At 42.0% G+C, this 19130-nt stretch overlaps 2 protein-coding genes across 12 annotated transcripts in view; both read left to right on the top strand.

Moving 5' to 3' along the window:
• RNF111 (ring finger protein 111) overlaps positions 1-8525 on the top strand; it is a 95149-nt gene extending 86624 nt beyond the window's left edge. For 4 of the 9 annotated variants that reach the window (XM_075133049.1, XM_075133047.1, XM_048866300.2 and 1 more), the window contains 2 exons: positions 3642-3745; positions 5723-8525. In XM_075133049.1, the coding sequence (XP_074989150.1) occupies positions 3642-3745; positions 5723-5840 (222 nt within the window). In that variant the 3' untranslated portion in view covers positions 5841-8525. Of the gene's footprint in view, positions 1-3617; positions 3746-4024; positions 4257-5722 lie in introns of those variants that run through there. The other 5 variants (XM_075133048.1, XM_075133045.1, XM_075133044.1 and 2 more) reach the window with 2 other exon arrangements.
• Positions 8526-11893: 3368 nt separating this feature from the next.
• Positions 11894-18830, top strand: CCNB2 (cyclin B2). 3 transcript variants are annotated; one of them, XM_048867531.2, is made up of 9 exons: positions 11896-12479; positions 14145-14273; positions 14353-14478; positions 14901-15071; positions 15146-15304; positions 15679-15915; positions 16796-16936; positions 18155-18265; positions 18542-18830. In XM_048867531.2, exons 1-9 carry the CDS (start codon positions 12456-12458, stop codon positions 18644-18646), a joined length of 1203 nt encoding a protein of 400 aa, XP_048723488.1. In that variant the 5' UTR covers positions 11896-12455; the 3' UTR covers positions 18647-18830. The 3 variants fall into 3 exon arrangements, with proteins under 3 accessions (XP_048723490.1, XP_048723488.1, XP_048723489.1); XM_048867532.2 differs by lacking the exon at positions 11896-12479 and adding an exon at positions 12595-12784; XM_048867533.2 differs by lacking the exon at positions 14901-15071 and having other exon boundaries at positions 11894-12479.
• Positions 18831-19130: the final 300 nt, after the last annotated feature.

The following is a 19130-nucleotide window of genomic DNA, read 5'->3' as shown; positions in this document are numbered from 1 at the left end:
GGGAATCTACGTAGCCAGACAGTCCTGCTGTCAGGGTGCCAATGCCTGAGATGATGGGACATCCAGGATTCCCAGGTTTATGGATCTTGGGTAGTAGATAGAATACCCCTGGTTGGGGTTCCAGGGGTGTGTCTGTGCGGATTTGTTCTTGTGCTTTTTCAGGGAGTTTCTCGAGCAAATGCTGTAGTTTTTCTTTTGGTAACCCTCAGTGGGATCAGAGGGTAATGGCTTATAGAAAGTGGTGTTGGAGAGCTGCCTAGCAGCCTCTTGTTCATATTCCGACCTATTCATGATGACAACAGCACCTCCTTTGTCAGCTTTTTTGATTATGATGTTAAAGTTGTTTCTGAGGCTGTGGATGGCATTGTGTTCTGCACGGCTGAGGTTATGGAGCAAGTGATGCTGCTTTTCCATAATTTCAGCCTGTGCACGTCGGCGGAAGCACTCTATGTAGAAGTCCAGTCTGTTGTTTTGACCTTCAGGAGGAGTCCACCCAGAATCCTTCTTTTTGTAGTGTTGGTAGGAAGGTCTCTGTGGGTTAGTATGTTGTTCAGAGGTGTGTTGGAAATATTCCTTGAGTCGGAGACATCAAAAATAGGATTCCAGGTCACCACAGAACTGTATCATGTTCATGGGGGTGGAGGGGCAAAAGGAGAGGCCCCGAGATAGGACAGATTCTTCTGCTGGGCTAAGAGTGTAGTTGGACAGATTAACAATATTGCTGGGTGGCCCCTTGTGGCATGTCGTAGTTTAGATAGTTTAGCATCCTTTTTCTTTTGTAGAGAAGCAAAGTGTGTGTTGTAAATGGTTTGTCTAGTTTTTGTAAAGTCCAGTCATGAGGAAGTTCGTGTGGAAGGTTGGTTTTTTATGAGAGTATCCAGTTTTGAGAGCTCATTCTTAATCTTTCCCTGTTTGCTGTAGAGGATGTTGATCAGGTGGTTCCGCAGTTTCTTTGAGAGCGTGTGGCACAATCTGTCAACATAGTCTGTGTGGTATGTAGATTGTAATGGATTTTTTACCTTCAGTCCTTTTGGTATGATGTCCATCTGTTTGCATTTGGAATGGAAGATGATGTCTGTCTGTATCTGTACAAGTTTATTCGTGAAGTTGACAGATTTCCACTCCATACGGCTAAATTCAGTACCTTGCATAGTGACAGGTTTCAGAGTAGCAGCCGTGTTAGTCTGTATCCGCAAAAAGAAATGCCTTTTAGTCCAATTGCAGCCCTTGGCTATATGAGCTAAAATTCTGAAAGAAAAGTAGATGGATTTGTAGTCAAATTCATACTCTTTAAATCTTCCAGTATTCTATTTAGATCAGTTAGACCTGAAGTATTCGGCAGGAGCCCCTGACCTATGCAGCATCCTCTCTCCCAGTTCTCTCCTCCCTCTGCATCTCCTGTCCAGTTTCATCAGTACAGCATTCCTTTTATTTTTATCTTCAATTAATTTTACTCTGCTTCTAAATTTTAAAGTATACTGCAAAGTTCTGTACTGACAAAGTAACTTGGTTGTAGCGGGGGAAAGGTTTAGGCAGCTGGGTAGTGGATATTTTAGACTTTTTGTATCCAGGAAGGTGTTTGAGGCAAAGGGGGACAGGTAGGTAGGACGGGTAGTCACAAGTCGGTTGAGATCTTTTGTTACTATAGAGGGGCTGCATCTTCTCTTTAATGCCGCCTCTTGGGCAAAGACAGAGAAGTGACAATTTTGTTCCCCATCCCACTGACCCTTGATAGCATCTAACTGCCCCACTGTACCATTTCAGAGTATCTATCACTACCTCCAACAACAGTGAATAATCACATAGCTGATCATTTCAGCAATGATATCAAGCAATGAAATAATTAATGGTGACATTTTAAATTGTCATTGGTCTTCATTGCTCACACTGTGGAGAATAATAGATGTATTTCATCTTAAGGGTTGTAACGAATTGTTTACAGACTTGGGCAGACATCATTGTTCTTCTTTGAGTGCTTGCTCATGTCATTTCCATTCTGGGGTGTGTGTGTGCCGTGTACGTGGTTGCCAGAAATTTTCTCTAAGTGGTACCCGTTAGGCTGACTCTGGTGACCCCTGGAGGCCCGTGCTCATGCACTGGTATATAGGGCAGCGCCGACCCTGCACCCTCTCAGTTCCTTCTTACCGCCTGTGACAGTTGTCAGAACAGCCTTCCTTTCCTTTGTGAAAACGCTTGCCTAGTGTTTAATCGAACTGTATTCTTGTAAAAAATTATATTCAGTAGTTACTTAGTTATGCTTAGTTTTTTAGTAGTTGGATAGTCCCCTTTAGGGACGTTGCTCCGGGGTCGGGGCATGCCCGAACTGTGGCAAACCTATGCCAGTAAGTGATCCCCACTCCAGCTGCTTGAGGTGCCTTGGGGAAGTGCATGTTAAAGAATGGCACAAGATTTGTTGTGGGTTTAAACCAAGGACATAGGAGGACAGGGACATCAGGCTCAAAGCCCTACTTATGGAAGCAGCACTCAGGTTGGCCTCCGAGCCGAGCAGATCAATGCACAATGCCCTGCCGGCACCAGGTCGAGAGAGGGTGCTCCCCAGTGCCCAAGGGAGGCGCAAGTTACTACCTATGTCAGGCCACTCTCCCTCCCCACAAAGACAGATAGCAGCAGCACTTAGCCCTGTCTGGGACCCTCCCCTGACCTTGAACTCCTCACCCACCTTCAGGTTTTTATGCTTGAGTCACCCAGAATGGAATCAACATGAGCAATCACTCGAAGAAGAAAAGATTACTCACCTTTCATAGCTGTTGTTCTTTGAAATGTGTTGCTCATGTCCATTCCATGACCTGCCCTCCATGCCCGCTGTCAGAGTTGACGGCAAGAAGGAACTGAGAGGGCGCAGGGCTGGCGGCGCCCTATATATCGGTGCACGGGCCTTCTGGGATCGCCAGAGCTGGCCCTACGGGTACCACAAAAGGAAAATATCCAGCAACCGTGCACATGGCACACGTACACCCTGGAATGGAATGGGCATGAGCAGCACATCTCGAAGAACAACAGTTACAAGAGGTGAGTAACCACTTTTTTCCATTACTCTGTTCTCACTTTGAAGGCTTCCGTAACTCTAAGGAATAGACTTTTTTTTAAAAAGGAAAGCTTTGATTCTGGAGTAGTTATGTGGAAACTTAAAAATAATCCACAAGTATGAGGCAATTTAGGCCGTTGGAGACTACATTATATACAAGACCCTGTCAGTAATATGGATGGTGGTCTTTAATAGGTAAAGGTTTAAGGTACCAGACTTTACATGAGAATAATTCAACCATCGGTATGAGTTTTGTTTGAAATGTTTGTTCATGCATGAAATGAAGATATTCATATGCTTAGAGACAAAAAACATCTTAACTTCATAGTCCCAAATATCTTTTAAACTAACATTTCAGTCTTTATTAATTCTTTATGCTCTTATATCTATACTAATTTTTAACTGTTTAAACGTTTGATATCTAGTCTTTAGAAGCAAGCAAGTTGAAGATTTACTTTTTAAAATGTAACATATAATTTGTCAATCAGATGTTTTCCTAGAAATGAAATGTTGAATATGCATAAAAAGAGATTCTACTCAGTTTGTCAATAATGTCATCTCTACTAATAAGGTAACAACTGATTGGTTCTCACAGAGGAAACTGCACTGCAAACAAGATGGGGAGGAAGGAACAGAGGAAGACACAGAGGAAAAGTGTACCATCTGTTTGTCTATATTAGAGGAAGGTGAAGATGTCAGGTAAATAAACACTACCAGTACCTAATAATCAAAATCTAGTGCCGGAACACCTTTGGATATAGCACCCAGGAAGCAAAAAGTTTACTTTTAAATTTTGCAGCGTAAAATACTCCTGAGGGGATTCTGCGCCAAAAAATTAAAAATTATGTGTACAATATTTTAAAGTTCTGCACATTTTATTAGTCAGTAAATGTGGTTCCAGCATAGCAGCGGGGAGCAAAGGCCACTGGCTGCATTGAGGTGGGAGATCACCCTAAAGCCCTTATCTCCCTGTTACAGGGACAGCAGTGAGGCTGCACCCGACCCTGATACAGTGCAAGGGCTGGGCCTGCCCCTCTGCACCAGATGTGGGTGGGCAGGCTCAGCCCAGCAGGATCCAAGTGTGGGGTGAGAGGTTTCTGTGTTGGGCAATCTGGGTGTGGGTGGCTTTACAAAAAATCTGGATACAAAGGGGCTTATTGGGGGGCTTGGGGTGCAGCGGCAATGGGACTCTGTTGGGGATCCAGGTGAAGGTGGTTGGGGCTCAGTAGAGGGGTCTGGATGTGGGGAGATGGGGCTTTGTGTCGGGGGGGTCCTGGTGCTGGGTGAGTAGGGCTTGATGGGGTGGGGGTCCAGTTGCAGCTGGTTGGGGATCAGTGGGGTGGGGATATGGGTCTGGGGGCTCATCAGAGGGGTCCAGGTATAGGGGCATTGGGCTTGTCAAAGTGAGGGTTTGATGGGCCTGCTTAACGGGGGAGCCCCAGCTACTGCTAAGGGGATGTTGCATGCTATCCTTCCACTCCTCCCCCCCCCCGATTCCCCTATTCCCTTTTCTTCTCCATCCTCATTCCCACATTCCCCTCCCTGTGCCCTATTCCACCTGCTTCTTCCCCCCTTCCCTGTCTCTTCCCCCCCCTTCCCTTATATCAGCACTCACTGTTGCACAGAAAACAGGAAGTCTCCCAGCACACGGAATGGGAACACGACTGGCACTAGGACCCAGGAGGTGGCATTCAATCAGTGGAGCCAGATGAAGCTGCCTTTAACTGGGAAGTTCTGTGCTTGCAGAAATGATAGGGCAGGTAACCCCGTGTGCCGCCTCCCCATGCCTCACCTCTGTTTGGAGAGGGGCAATCCCGATTAAAAAAAAAACAAACTGTACCTATGGTCGTCCCCCCACACGGCTTCTCTGCCATTTTCTGCAGGGAAGAACAGGAATTCGGAGGGGATTGGGGGAGGCGCATTTTCTGCTGTTGCACAGTCACGCGGAATCCCCCCAGGAGTAATGAAAGCCCTCGCTTGATATGTTTAGAAATACATTTAAACAAGGGAAATCTGTCTTACTGTCAGTTATCGGCAATAATTCTCAATTTCTATATTGACTTTTTTAATAACAAATTATAGTAGTACGAACAGCTTTTAGGGGCCATTGGCTCATCAGATCCTATATCCTACCTCCAACAATTGCCCGTGCTGTTGGTTCAGTGGATGGTGAAAGTCCTCTTAATGCGCTGAGCTGATTGTCCAGTACCATAGAACTGGTGAAGAGGCAAATGGCAGGTCAATTGTCAGTCAAGCGCACGTCTTAAGCCAAGACTGATAGCACTAGTAAAAGGTAGATATGGTAATTGCAGGTGCTATTAGTTTCCTTTTAAAAATCTAACTATGCTGTCTCCCTCACTGTCTTGAACAATGGATTCCATGGGTTAATTCTACACAGCCCCATTCTTCTTTGCTAGTGCAAGTCTGGAGTAACTCTACTGAACATACAGCAGAGTTACATCACTGTAACAGAGCATAATCTGTCCCATAGTATTCTGCATTAAAATGTTCTATCATTTTTAATCTTACTGACAATTTAGTGGAGATATATCCCTTTGTTCTTTCATTTTTGGCTGGTGCCAATTTTTATATATAAAATGAGATTTCAGCAACAAGAAAAACTAATAACACTGTAAATACTATATTAAAAATTAACTCTTTCTTTTCTGGTGACAGGCGCCTTCCATGTATGCACCTTTTCCACCAAGTGTGTGTAGATCAATGGTTGATTACTAACAAGAAGTGCCCCATTTGCAGAGTGGACATTGAAGCTCAGCTGCCAAGTGAAAGTTGACACCATTTTCCAGAACTCTTGTCCTCCTTCTCACTCCCTTCCATCCTTCCTGGTACTGCAGTCTACCAAAGATGGCATGACTTACCTGCGCAGATATGGAAGCATTGATCCTAGAGTGCTATCTCTGCTATATGGTACAACTAATGCTAGACCTACAGTTTATGTAGACAGTTGAGTTTCAGTGTATTTATAAAGCTTTTTTAGGTTTTACATTTTTTTCTTTTAATTCATTTTACTGTATTTTTGCATGGTTCCTTGTATTGCATTTGTTTGCACATATTATGGGCTTTGTGACCCCAAACTTGCAGGCAAGATTAGCTGCTTTAGTAAGTAGAATTGTGTGTTGTTCCCTTCCCTCCCAAACATAGTATCAAGCTTTGAGAATATGATTTCACTCATTACTAACCTCGGATTTCTTAATTTAATCAATCATGTATTTTAGTTTAATGTATAAAGATCATCTAGAAAAGAATAATATTGTATATTAAGACATTCCTTAATTAGGAAAAAATGGCTGCTGTATATTTACAATGTCAGTTCTGAGTCAAATACCATCCTTAATACTGGGAACAGAATACAAACTATATTCGGTCTGACTGATACAGCTGGTATACTCCTCACCAGAGTTTTGTCTGATCAAATTTTATGTTTTTAAACTTTCAGCACAATACAGATATATTTGAATGTCAATATTAAACATTTAGACTGCTGTTCAGATTGTATTTATCATTTTCTTACAATGTCTAGAAATTTGAATCCCTAACTTAATATTTGTTGCTGTGAAACAGCTCTAATGAACACTAAATATTGATTTCAATTAGCTGGATTGTAGATACTTGCAGATTGAATGCATTTTTAGGGAAACAAATATGTAGAATTTTGTTCAGTCTTCTGCTAAGTATGTCAAATTACCTGCACACATTGGTTTTGTAAAGCCATTTAATCAGAACCTAGAATTGCAGTTCTTAAGGCAGGATCCATGCATTCTTAGAACTTTTAAAGAACCCAGATCTCTCATGGGATTTTTATTAGTTTTAAAGTTAATAAAGTCAGCTAAATCCACCTGTCACTTGTTTTGTCACTAGTAACTTAAAAATCTGTAAATCTCTGTAGAAACTGACACAAATTATGTGATTACCTTGTTTTGCTTTGATCATAGATTCCCTCTTTATAAATTACCAACAGTCCATCACTGATTGAAAATATTTTCTATAGTTAAGATTTGCTGCATAATATAGTATATAGAATTAAATTAATGTACTAACATTTCTCCTTTGGAGGAAGTTTTAATCCACTTCGGGACAAGTTCCTTATCAAAATACTTTGACACACAATATAGTATAGTTTATTTAAAATGTGTTGAAGAGAGGCTCAAGAACATCAAGACAGTATTACTGTCACAACCTGGAAGAGATGTTCCTGTGGGATCATATATGAACATGTCAATAAGCTTGCATTAAGCCACCTGCTTTGTAAGTGGATTGAATAATAAATACCTTCCGTTTCCCTTGTGTCTTTCATAATCAGTTAAGTGTAAAACAGTTTACAGTAAAACACAAATCAAAATGTTTTGTTTACACCTAACAAATTGTGATCCATTTATAAGTGTAACCTTATCTAATTTGATGCCTGTTTGTCTGGTTAAAAGCAGCTTCCCCCCCCCCTTTTTTTTTAATCGTTTCATGTCAGGAGTAGCATTTTCCAATGCAATGTCCATTGCTGGCAATAGACTTAATACCTCTGGCACTAAGGCATTAAGCAGGGAGAAGTTTTGTCCTAACAGTTGTGATTAATGGACATTTTAAAGCTTACTTGCATTGTTAAAAGTAAACTTAATTTGAAGACTTGAATCACTTTTGTGTTTAATTTGGTGGCGTGGGGTGAGGGGGATGAGGGAGAAAGCTAATGTGATTTGGCTGCTCCAAACTGTCATGGTTTTAAACTGAAGCTTCTTAGCGTATGTAGCTATAAGGACCTGTGGCTGGGTATGAAATTGAAGCTGTAGTGGATAAAATTAACTGGAAAGACAAAAAAGGAACCCTTTTCAACTCTTCAGTGCATATGAAGAAAAAAGGAGGGGAGGTAGCTTTCCAGGGGTGCACCCCAACTGATAGTTGAAGGTGGGAGGACACTCACTTTTAAAGTTACATCATAGGTACTTAGAGACATGGAAATAATTGAGACCCAGGGTGCACAATGAGTCCACTTTGGCATACCTTCCAGGGACAAAGAAGCACAGACTTTTTTTTAAAAATGCACCAGATTTCGGTGTCTGGTACTTAGAGGTATTTTAGTGGCCCATGAGTTGACCTATTTTATAACTGCTACTGATACTGTCTTGCTTTTAAATGTATACATAACATATTATAAAGTGATGTTTAACAGTTATGTGTCAGGAATCTCAGTTCCTGTTATGTGCTAATGCAGGGGCTAATAAACCTGCAGCCTACTCCTATTCCAGAAAGTTGTGACCTGATATAATTTAGGGAAAGGAAAATTAATGGGTTTTTGAAAATTTCCACCACTTACTGTGCTTTACTTGCTTAGATGCATTGCCTTAAGTTTTCTGCAGCATCTTTGACTTTCAAGATAAGTCTCAACAGTATGCATCAAATTACTTTTCATATAAAATTCCATTGTCAGAACAAATCCTTTTGTATGCAATAAATAAAATGTTAGACTGATCATCTGCAGTCTGTTTTTTCATAAAAGTTGTTTTCAATTTTGCCTTCTAGTGTTTAAGCTCTTCATTTGAACAATAATTCTTTGGCATAAGCTGTTTACTTGCATCCTAACAATGGATGTGTCTGTGGGAACATCACAACCTCAGTATGAAAGGATTAAATATTTTATAAAGCTCCAGCTATATACAGAAGTCAGTATCTTAATTAAAATAGTGGATTGTTTGAAATGCTACACCCACAGCATTTGTCATTTTCTCTACAACTAAGAGAATTTATGCAAATTACTATGATTTGTTTACTTGTGTACATAAGATAACACTTTGATTTATTTTGCTGTCAAAGTGTAAATCCAGTTGTTAGTGACCATAATACTTGCATGGTATTTGAATTTTCTCCCATGATGATAGCAGCGTAAGTGACTGAACCACAAAAAAGGGTCTGGAATATGAAAGGGAATTTTCAAACACCTTCATGTTGATTGTTCTACAACAAAAAATGTGAGTGAATTGAAAAGTAGCTTCTGAAGCGGGAGTACGTGTGCTTCATGCTGATGAAAACTGAACAACTATCAAAACACCATGAAACAGTGAAAAGTAGTGGTGATGATACCATGTATTGGGTGCTTACCTTTGATGTTTTACTTTACCTTCCACTATTATTACTCTGACAGGTTTCAGAGTAGCAGCTGTGTTGGTCTGTATCCTCAAAAAGAAAAGGAGGACTTGTGGCACCTTAGAGACTAACAAATTTATTTGAGCATAGTCTCGAAGGTGCCACAAGTACTCCTATTATTACCCTGAGATACCTTGAGTTTTTTTCCTCAAGTAGGCAAAAATTTTAAATCTTTACAGCACAAATGCATTGTACCACTGAATCTGGGAAAACCTTCAGCATATGAGAACTTGCTTTCTCACCATTTTTGTATGGTGATTACTTCCATGCAAACCTGTTGAGTTGTTGCCTGCATAAATAATGCATGTACTATAACAAAGATTTGCTGTGGAACTCCATATTAAGGAAAGTAAAAAGTCCATACTTGGAGCAGCCTCAAAGGCAGACCTCCCATTATACTACTGTCCTAGTCTGACTGGGACTGACTATAAACATAAGTGACTGAAACAACAAGGAGTCCGGTGGCACCTTAAAGGCTAACAGATTTATTTGGGCATAAGCTTTCGTATGCCTGCATCTGTAATTTTCATTCCAGGCATCTGAAGAAGTGGGTTTTTTACCCACGAAAGCTTATGCCCAAATAAATCTGTTAGCCTTTAAGGTGCCACCGGACTCCTTGTTGTTTTTGTCGATACAGACTAATGCGGCTACCCCCCGGATACATAACTGACTGAAGAACTAAAGGATTTACTTTGAAACACTGGGGAACATTTACGCAAAGCTGAGTCAGAAATGTGCATGACTGGCTACATCTGAACACATAATGACATTACGTGGGATAATAGAGGGAGAAGTTTCAGAGTAGCAGCCGTGTTAGTCTGTATTTGCAAAAAGAAAAGGAGTACTTGTGGCACCTTAGAGACTAACCAATTTATTTGAGCATAAGCTTTCGTAAGCTACCACTTCATTGAGCTGTATCTCACGAAAGCTTATGCTCAAATAAATTTGTCTCTAAGGTGCCACAAGTACTCCTTCTCTTTTAGAGGGAGAAGTGTTAGAGCATATCCCATAAAATGGGACTGTCCTGATAAAGCAGGAAGAAATTGAGCCTTAAAGCAAAGAAAACAAATTGGTATGGTATGGCAAAGAATGACCTTTCTTAAGACAGTTTAAGATATATAAGATCAAATTAAGACAAATGGATAGGTTGGAAGACTTAAAATCAGATCATTACGCTCAAAGGCTGGGGCACAAACGTTTTAATTAAAAAATAAGAAACCTTGAAAGAAACAGAAGTATTAAGTGCTTGTACAGGTGAACACAATGAGAGCTAGCTGGAAGTAGTAACATTCATTATTGGATTCAGAGTAGCAGGTGTGTTAGTCTGTATCTGCAAAAAGAAAAGGAGGACTTGTGGCACCTTAGAGACTAACCAATTTATTTGAGCATAAGCTTTTGTAAGCTACAGCTCACTTCATTGGATGCATTATTGGAGTAGCATGGCCATTAGATTTCACCTTGTTGAAAAATACTGTGCTGATTTTTCAGTTCTGCTCTCAAAAGGAATAAATATTTGATGATCCTACAGTGAGTGTGGGGAATTAGAGGAACCCTAATTCATGCTGTGCTTTTTAACTTTTGCCATGGGCAGGTATATTATAGCCATGCTACCTAACCTTTCTTTGAGTCATACCCATATCAAATAGACTTTCACCTGTAATAAATCACAGGTGTTACAAGGCTTAGCTGGCTACAACAGCCTTTTGGGGTTCTCCACTGTAAAGAAATATGCACTTATGTATTATAGTCCTGCCTATTAACAATGCAGTAGAACTGTATTTTGGACTACCTCTCTGCTTGAATATTAGCCACTGCTCCTATGCAACTACAGGAATACATTAAAAGAAAAAAAAAAAGTGTAGGTGGATATACGTTGCTCAACTGTTCTAAGACATTACCTTGAAGCACTTCATATTAAGGTTTCAATACCTAATTTTCCCACTGTTCCATTTTAAAAATCGAGGTTTGTAGGACAACTTCATATGCTAATGGCACAGATCTTAACCACACAATATATGTTCTATAAGCTTATGCTGGAAGATGAGCTTCTGATAAGTTTAGTGGGCCCTCAATGCCAGAGAGGCCTTGATATTTTGTTGGATAGGGCAAATATTACTACGTGTTTGGTTCACAAGGTATAAAGGACCTTGAAAGTCATTAGGAACTTTAACATACCTATATATAATATGAAAAATAACTGGATAAGAGAAAAAGCACTAAACTGTACTGGGTTGTGTGGGTATGTGTGTATATATATGTGTATCTATATAAGGGCTATTGATTAATAACAGCTCACATGATTAACTCAAAATTAATCATGATTAAAAAATCAACTGCAATTAATTGCACTATTAAATTTATTAAATATAGTTGGATGCTTTTCTATACATTTTTAAATATAGCAATTCAATTACAACACAGAATACAAAGTGTACCGTGCTCACTTCATATTTTTCTTACAAATATTTGCACTGTAAAAATGATAAAGAGTATTTTTCAATTCATCTCATACAAGTACTGGAGTGTGAGCTCTTTATCCTTAAAATGCAACTTACAAATGCGGGCTTTTTCTTGCATGCTCGGGCGAGCTGCAGCCAGGCGGGGCGCTGCCCAGGGCGGAACGGGGCTGCCCTCAGCCCGGGCTGGGCGCGGGAGCGGCCAGGCGCGTCACTCCTCCTACACGCGCGCGCGCCGTGGGCGGTGCCTGCCGCGCCCAGCCCCCTCCCCGGGCCGCTCTCTAACGGCCCCGCCTCTCAGCGCCGCGCGCTCCGCTTGCGGAACGAGGCCGGTCCCCTTCCCGCCCCGCTTGGCTCTGGCGGTCCAGCCACTAGGGACCGAGGGGTCCCGTCCCGAGTGCTGCCTCCACCCGAGGTGACTACGTCTCCCAAGCTCCTTTGCGCAAGGTCCGAGCTCGCGAGAACTCTCAGTCGTAGCGGAGATCTGGACCGGCTTCCTTTGAAGCTTTGTTTTTGTTAAGATCTCCATTCCCGCGGAAGTGCTTCGAATCCAGTTTTCCCTTCCCGGCCAAGGGTCATCGTCACGGCAACGTATGGGGCGGAGCCCGAATGCTGGGCCAATCAGAGGAGAGCATCCTATGAAGCTGTCCAATGGGAGCACAGGCGGGGCGCTATTTGAAGCTGAGGGCGGCGCGCCAGGCTAATAGCGTAGTAGCTGCATCAAGAGGCGGAAGGGGTGTCGGGGTCGCTTTCATTCCTCGCTCTTACAGCCCGACCGTCTCCAGTCAAGAGTCGCCGTCCTCATGGCGCTGGTCCGGCGCGCTGCGGTGAGTGCGGGCCTGGGCCTGGGCCTGGGCCGCCGGCGCCGAGCTGCGGGGACGCGCTGGATCGGGCAGGCGGCCGCAGAGAGCGGTGCGGCCGGAGCAAGCCGTGGGGTTGGGGCGGCGGGGAGCGCGCTGGCGCCCTGCCCCTGCCCACGCTGGAGAGCGCCTGTACGGAGACCCCTGCCGTCAGGCTAAGGGCCCGGAGCAGTTAAATGGCCTCTGCGTAGCCCCGGCTGGGGACAGTCGGAGGCTTCGGACCAGGCTGCACGTGAAGCTTCAGCCGGGCCAAGGTCCCCTCTACGCTGGAGGTTTGTACTACCTCCGCTGAGATACGTGCAGCCCGCCTGCCGCACAGCCGGCGTGTCAGCACTCGCCGTCCCCGCGGAAGGGGTTTTCCCGTTGTCAGAGTCAGTGCACCCCCTTGGGGAGCTGTAGTCGGTCAGTGGCACAGTGGTGTCTATAGCCGGGGCTAGGTTGGTTTAACTGTATCTGCCTGGGGTGGGAATTTTTTACACCACTGACTAATATAGATAGTTTTAGGTGTAAATAAGGCCGAACACTGAGGGTCTGAGTGGTTTCCCTGGGGCAAGTTAGACATTCAGGACTAAGGTATTGATCCCAGTTGTGTCCGTCAGGCAGGAAACTCAGCAGATGGCGAGAGCAGCCGTTATGAGCATGCTTTCCTGAGGGAGCAGACACAGAGCTGCTTGTGCACGGTACTTGCTCTGGAGATAGCATGGGGATTTTCCAGCAAGTAAAATGCCTATTGTTTGTTCTGTGCTCATGGATATGGGATCTTCTGTATCACTCGGATTAGAATACAGCTGCCTCTGTTGGACTCCTGTTTTCTGATGGAAACAACTTTGCAAAGTCCCAAATGCAGGCAAACTGTTCAGACAAAAGGGATAGCAAAAATTTAACTTCTACCTTGTGACCACTGAAATGTTCTTACAGTAAAGTAAGTTTTCTTAAAGACTTGTGCATATGTAGATGTTAACCTTTGAGGTAATGCTTTTTTACCTTGTTGAAAGCTTTAGTCCTTATGAAAGACTTCTAACTTCACAGTAACAAAGAGAGGGCTGGGTTTCAGTATGGCTTTTAAGGGCTTGGATACGCTATCTAAAACTGAGTAGGGGAGCGCTTCAGTCCTTTGAAGTACTGTGTGTGCCGAAATAACTCTGAAAGGCAACAGTCTTTTACCATGCAGTGTAAAATGCATAAGGCAGTAATTCCCTCTCTTTAAGTGATGACCTAAGAGAAACCAGTTTGGTCACTGGATCATCTCCATGGAAATTCATCTTTAGTTACAATTGGGTGGACACACTAAATAGCTAAGCCACAGGTGAGCATTCTAAAACTGATGCTAAAAAAAGCATGGTTTCTAGTTAGGAAGAACAAGATTTGGGTGACTTCATCTGTAATCTCTCTAAATGTAGTCAATTTTTAATTGCACTCTCCATAATGCATCTAATCCTCCTTTATTCACCTCCCCATCCTGCTGAGCACAACTATGTGCTGTGAAACAAAACATGGTATAGTGGTACTGTGGGTGCCCAGATACCATGGTGGTGGGAGATTTTGAGATTAGTATAATCTGAAAGTAACTAGTTTTACTTGGAGTTGATTTAGTTTAGTTTTTTTAACCTTGTTTACAATTTTCCTTTGCAGATTACTAGAGGGGTGGAGAATGCTATGACAGGACTTAACAACAAAGCCAAAAGTCAAGTGACTAACAAAAGGGCTGCTTTGGAAGAGATTGGAAATAGAGTTACAACCAGAGGAACACATGCAGCCAAGGTAAAGCTGTAGTTCAACTCTAGCTGTCAGAAAAGCAACTTATTAGTTCTGAGTTAACTGTTGTTCTTTCCTCTGGTAGAAAACAGAGAGCTTCAAAGTACCTGTAAAAACTACAAAAGGAGCTACTAAACCAGCAAATGTAACTGCACAACCTAAACCTCCAGCTGCAGTAAATTTAACTCTCAAAGAAGAGACTGTTCCAAAGGTAGGAAATGGCAAATTCCTATGTCACTCTCCAGTTCCTAACCCTTGGTCCTCCACTCTAGCTCTTTCTAGGCCAGAGCTTTAACACTTCAGAAAAAGATCAGATTCATTTTATGATATTATTCCTGGCTTCAGTCTATTAGCTTACAGTCACAACTAACTTGGGATGTGACATAATACTACCCATTAGGACTTGCAAAAACTTGTCAGATCAAGAAATATATCTATAATGGGTAAAGGCCTTATAGGCTAAAATATTGTAGGTATCTTAAATGGCATGTAGAGTCTTAGGTTTTGGTAGCTGCTTTCCTAGTTTGTATTACAGGCAAACGCCCAACTCATGCGGGGGGGGGGGGGAGAGAAAGAGTCTTAAATGAGAGAGACTTAATGTATGGGCCTCAGTGACTATAATCTGTCCACTAGATTCTGTCTCCAACCCCCATGGATGTATCCATGAAAGAAGAGGACCTGTGCCAAGCTTTCTCTGATGTGCTGCTTAACAACATAGAGGATATTGATGCTGATGATTGGGAAAACCCTCAACTCTGTAGTGACTATGTAAAAGATATTTATCTGTATCTGAGGCAGCTTGAGGTATGGATGCGTAAGTACTACACATTCAAGTGAAATTAAGCTTTCAGTCTTTCATATTGGTCTCTCTTTAACAGCTGCAGCAATCAGTACGTCCACACTACCTCAATGGGAAGGAGATCAATGGGCGTATGCGTGCAATTCTAGTTGATTGGCTGGTTCAGGTCCACTCAAGATTTCAGCTCTTGCAGGAAACACTGTATATGTGTGTTGCAATTATGGACCGCTTCTTACAAGTAAGTATCTGAAACCTGATCCAAGCACATTGTACAGGCTTATGAGACTCATTAAATTAGTACACTCTAAAATAACTCTTGTCCTCTGTTTATGGTTTTTGGGTTACAGATGTTCCAGGCAAACTTAAAATCTGTTAACCTATAATTTTCTACCTGAGCTAAAAGGTGGACGTGGTAGTCTGACTAACACAAGTCATTCTAGGGACACAGATGCATCCCAAGGCTAAATCTAGAAGTCTTGCATGCTGAAAACCTAAATGGGGAGGGGGAAAAATGTGCTGACTCACTGAATGGAAATTCATGTCTTGTACTTGCTGAAAGGTAATACATCATGAAGATTAAACAGTTCTCTAAACTCATGTTACCTTATACAGATTCACCCAGTATCCCGTAAGAAGCTTCAGCTGGCTGGTGTTACAGCATTGCTTCTTGCCTCAAAGTATGAGGAGATATTCTCTCCTGATATTGCGGATTTTGTTTACATCACTGACAATGCATACTCTAGCTCTCAGATCAGAGAGATGGAAATGATGATTCTTAAGGAGCTGAACTTTGACTTGGGACGCCCTCTGCCACTTCACTTCTTAAGGAGAGCATCAAAAGCTGGTGAGGTAGGTACTTCCTCTAACTATCTTAAAATCCTCCTGCTTATGAGAGACTAGTATTGGAGGCATGGAATGTCAGGACTCCCATTAACACTTCATTTAGGCAGGGTGATTTTTACCTCATGACTTAAAGCACCATGAGCTGAAGGAGACTTTCTGGTGGGTGGGCCGTGTACAGCTGAATGCTTGTTATAGGAAAAGGACTGAGCAGTATTAAGTTACTTTGTGGTCATGGAGTCAAGCAACTCATCAGCGTTTGCTGCAATTCATAACATGATTGTCTCAAATTTTACAAGCTTCATGTTGAGGCTTCTGTTCTGTCTTTTAAAAGATACTAAAACTATTGTTGTGGTGTGGTGTTAACTGAAGGAGACAAGGATATTTGGCTTGCCAGCTCAAAGAATAGAAGCCTTATTGAGTGAAAATTAGCTGTAATACCTAAGCTTACTTTTTTAACTTCTTTAACTAATCCATTGTCTTATTCTAGCTTCTCTTTAGGGAAAAGGTGGGACTCTCCTCATTTGCTAGGTCTGTTATGCTAGTATTATGCTATAGTGCTTGTTGCAAACACTACAGGGAATATAATTCAGCTATTTTTATGGGGTGAGGAGAATATTGACAATTCTGTTAGATTTGGGTTAGACTGAATTTGAGCCCTGTTAACCTGGGAGAACAGGTTAAGGGTCTCTTGGCCTCTCTCTCCTGAAGGAAGAGATCAAATTCCTACTTAACATAGTTTCAAAGATTTGTATGACTGAGAACAGGGTCAACAACTCTTTTCCAAACGGGAACAAGAACATAAAATAGATTAAACCTGGACCACCTTGATGGTGGTACTATAATGAAGTGACAAATTTCATGAACTAACAAGCTGTTGATCTGGCAGGCTGATGCTGAGCAACATACACTAGCAAAGTACCTGATGGAGCTGACACTCATAGACTATGATATGATACATCATCATCCTTCAGAGATAGCAGCTGCTGCCTTATGTTTGTCTCAGAAGGTTCTGGGGCAAGGCAAATGGGTGAGTTGCTTTTTGTGATTTGTTTAAGGCCACAGAATAGATGGCTGTCAAACTTATGAAGTATGTAAGCTGCACTCCAACATAATGAGTAACTGCAAAGTATAGCTGTTAGGATAAGTAATCCAAGAAATGTAGTAATAAATGGAAAGGTTCCAGCTTGTTGCCCTTAAGCACTGGAATGTTCAGGCCTACCAGTAGTTGGAAGGCTAGAACATGTTTTGTCACCGTGCTACTTAGCACACCGGCCCATACTAGCAAGTAACTAAACTTATCAGGAACAACAATGGCAGGAAAAGCCAGCTTGACCATTAGGTAACATGCCTTGAGTATTTTCCCTTGCGGACGATGGACCTTTTAACGCTTCAAAAGACAACATCAAAATGTCCTTGCTTGCTAAATAGCTAAGCCTAATAACCTTTCAGTCAGTGAAATGGTTTTGGTCAGTGTAAAAATTCCACTTCAGAAAGCACTGCATTCTGATATTACAAAGAATAGTGATTGCATGATGGTGAATTCCAACCACAGCTACTGAACTTCTAAACTATCTGCATGAACTTGTTAGCTTGGTTTACAGCTTTTGCAAAAACCAGTTCTTGGACAAGGTGGGGAAAGACCACATCTAGGAAATAGTGTCAAGATACCACAGTAGACAACTTGGTACCAGTTTTACTGAGACAGGCAGTCAAAAGTAGGTGTCTACCTGTGGCCCTCAGGCATTTTAAGTAAACTTTGCACCTAGATTATGAACAAAACATGTTTTGAGTTGTGCCCTGCAATTCTTAAACTGAAGTGTTTGAATCAGCCCTGCTGTTACAGGGGACCTCTCCTCCCAGCCCCTGTGCTGCACAGAGCAGTTAGAAGTGTGCTGAGTAGTTGCTGAGCACCTGTTGAGGATTTTTCTGCCACTGAACCTGCTCAGCACACAAGATTCAACAAAACGTCTTCCCTAAAGTATTTATTGTGGCCTCTTGACGCTCCTGGAATATGGTCATAAGGATTTCATATATTCATGAGTGGGATGCCACTACTCTGGCCTAATAGCAAGGATGATTCTGATCTAAGCTACACACGGTAAAGCTCAAGTTCAACTTGTCCCCTCTAATGTCCAGTCTAAACCAAACTTATTACAGTTGTTACCTGAAGCAAACTGTAGCGCCTCAGGCAGGCATAATGTTTGTTAGATGCTACTCTAGGGTTCTGACCAGTCTTGTATTGCAGGGTGTAAAGCAGCAGTACTACACTGGGTATGCAGAAGACAGTCTTATGCTAATTATGCAACATATGGCCAAGAATGTAGTAAGAGTAAATGAGAACTTAACAAAATACACTGTAAGTATACACTAAGGGCAAATATCTAATTATGCTTCAAATGTTATACACTAATGTCTTTGACAGATGTCTCTTGCTTCAGTTTTACTCTATAAAAGAATATGCTCTTACTACCTCTTTTGACTATTCAGCAACTTCCTGGCCCCTTTTCAAAGTGCTCCAGTGGAAATGAGTAGGTGGCTTAACCACTTACTAGTAAGTAGTCTGATCTCTCTCTAGCATGGCACAAAACAATGTAAACTTGATATTACTTAACAGTCTCTCTAATTCCTACAGGCCATAAGGAACAAGTATGCAAGCAGCAAACTCATGAGGATCAGCACAGTTCCTCAACTGAACTCCAAAACAATCAAAGACCTTGCTTCATCTCTCTTGGGATAATCCTAGGTAGACAATTCCTACTCCATGCACTTTGTCAACATGCCATTGAGGCACAACTGCTGCTTTTGTACATAGCCTTTCAATCTTAGTACAGACCCCTCAGATTCACTCTGAAAGCAAACTTTTAAACTTGCCCTTTAATACTCTTGTATATCTAGAAATAAAGCTCCTTTTTTAAAAAAAACTCTCCCTGGGTATTACTTACACTAAGTGTAGATGGTGCATGTGAGAACTCAACTTTCACAAGCAATGTGAAAAGACCTACTTCATAAACTTTGGGTAGACTTCAGATGATCCTCATAATAGGCCAGCAATCAGAACCTTAACAGTTTAAAACAAAGCTCTAGAGTACATAGTTGACATGAGTCCCATGCCAAGCCCCCTGAACATCTACATTTAGTGAGTAGAGTGCATGATACTCTGGGGCATGATACATGGAGGCCAGCAGAAGTGGGACATGTATAAGCTGAAACTGTAGCTTCTG

The sequence above is a fragment of the Caretta caretta genome, chromosome 10 (assembly GCF_965140235.1).
Source record: "Caretta caretta isolate rCarCar2 chromosome 10, rCarCar1.hap1, whole genome shotgun sequence".
Taxonomy (NCBI): domain Eukaryota; kingdom Metazoa; phylum Chordata; order Testudines; family Cheloniidae; genus Caretta; species Caretta caretta.
Note: the sequence above shows the minus strand (reverse complement) of the source record. Positions and strands in the feature narration are given on the sequence as shown.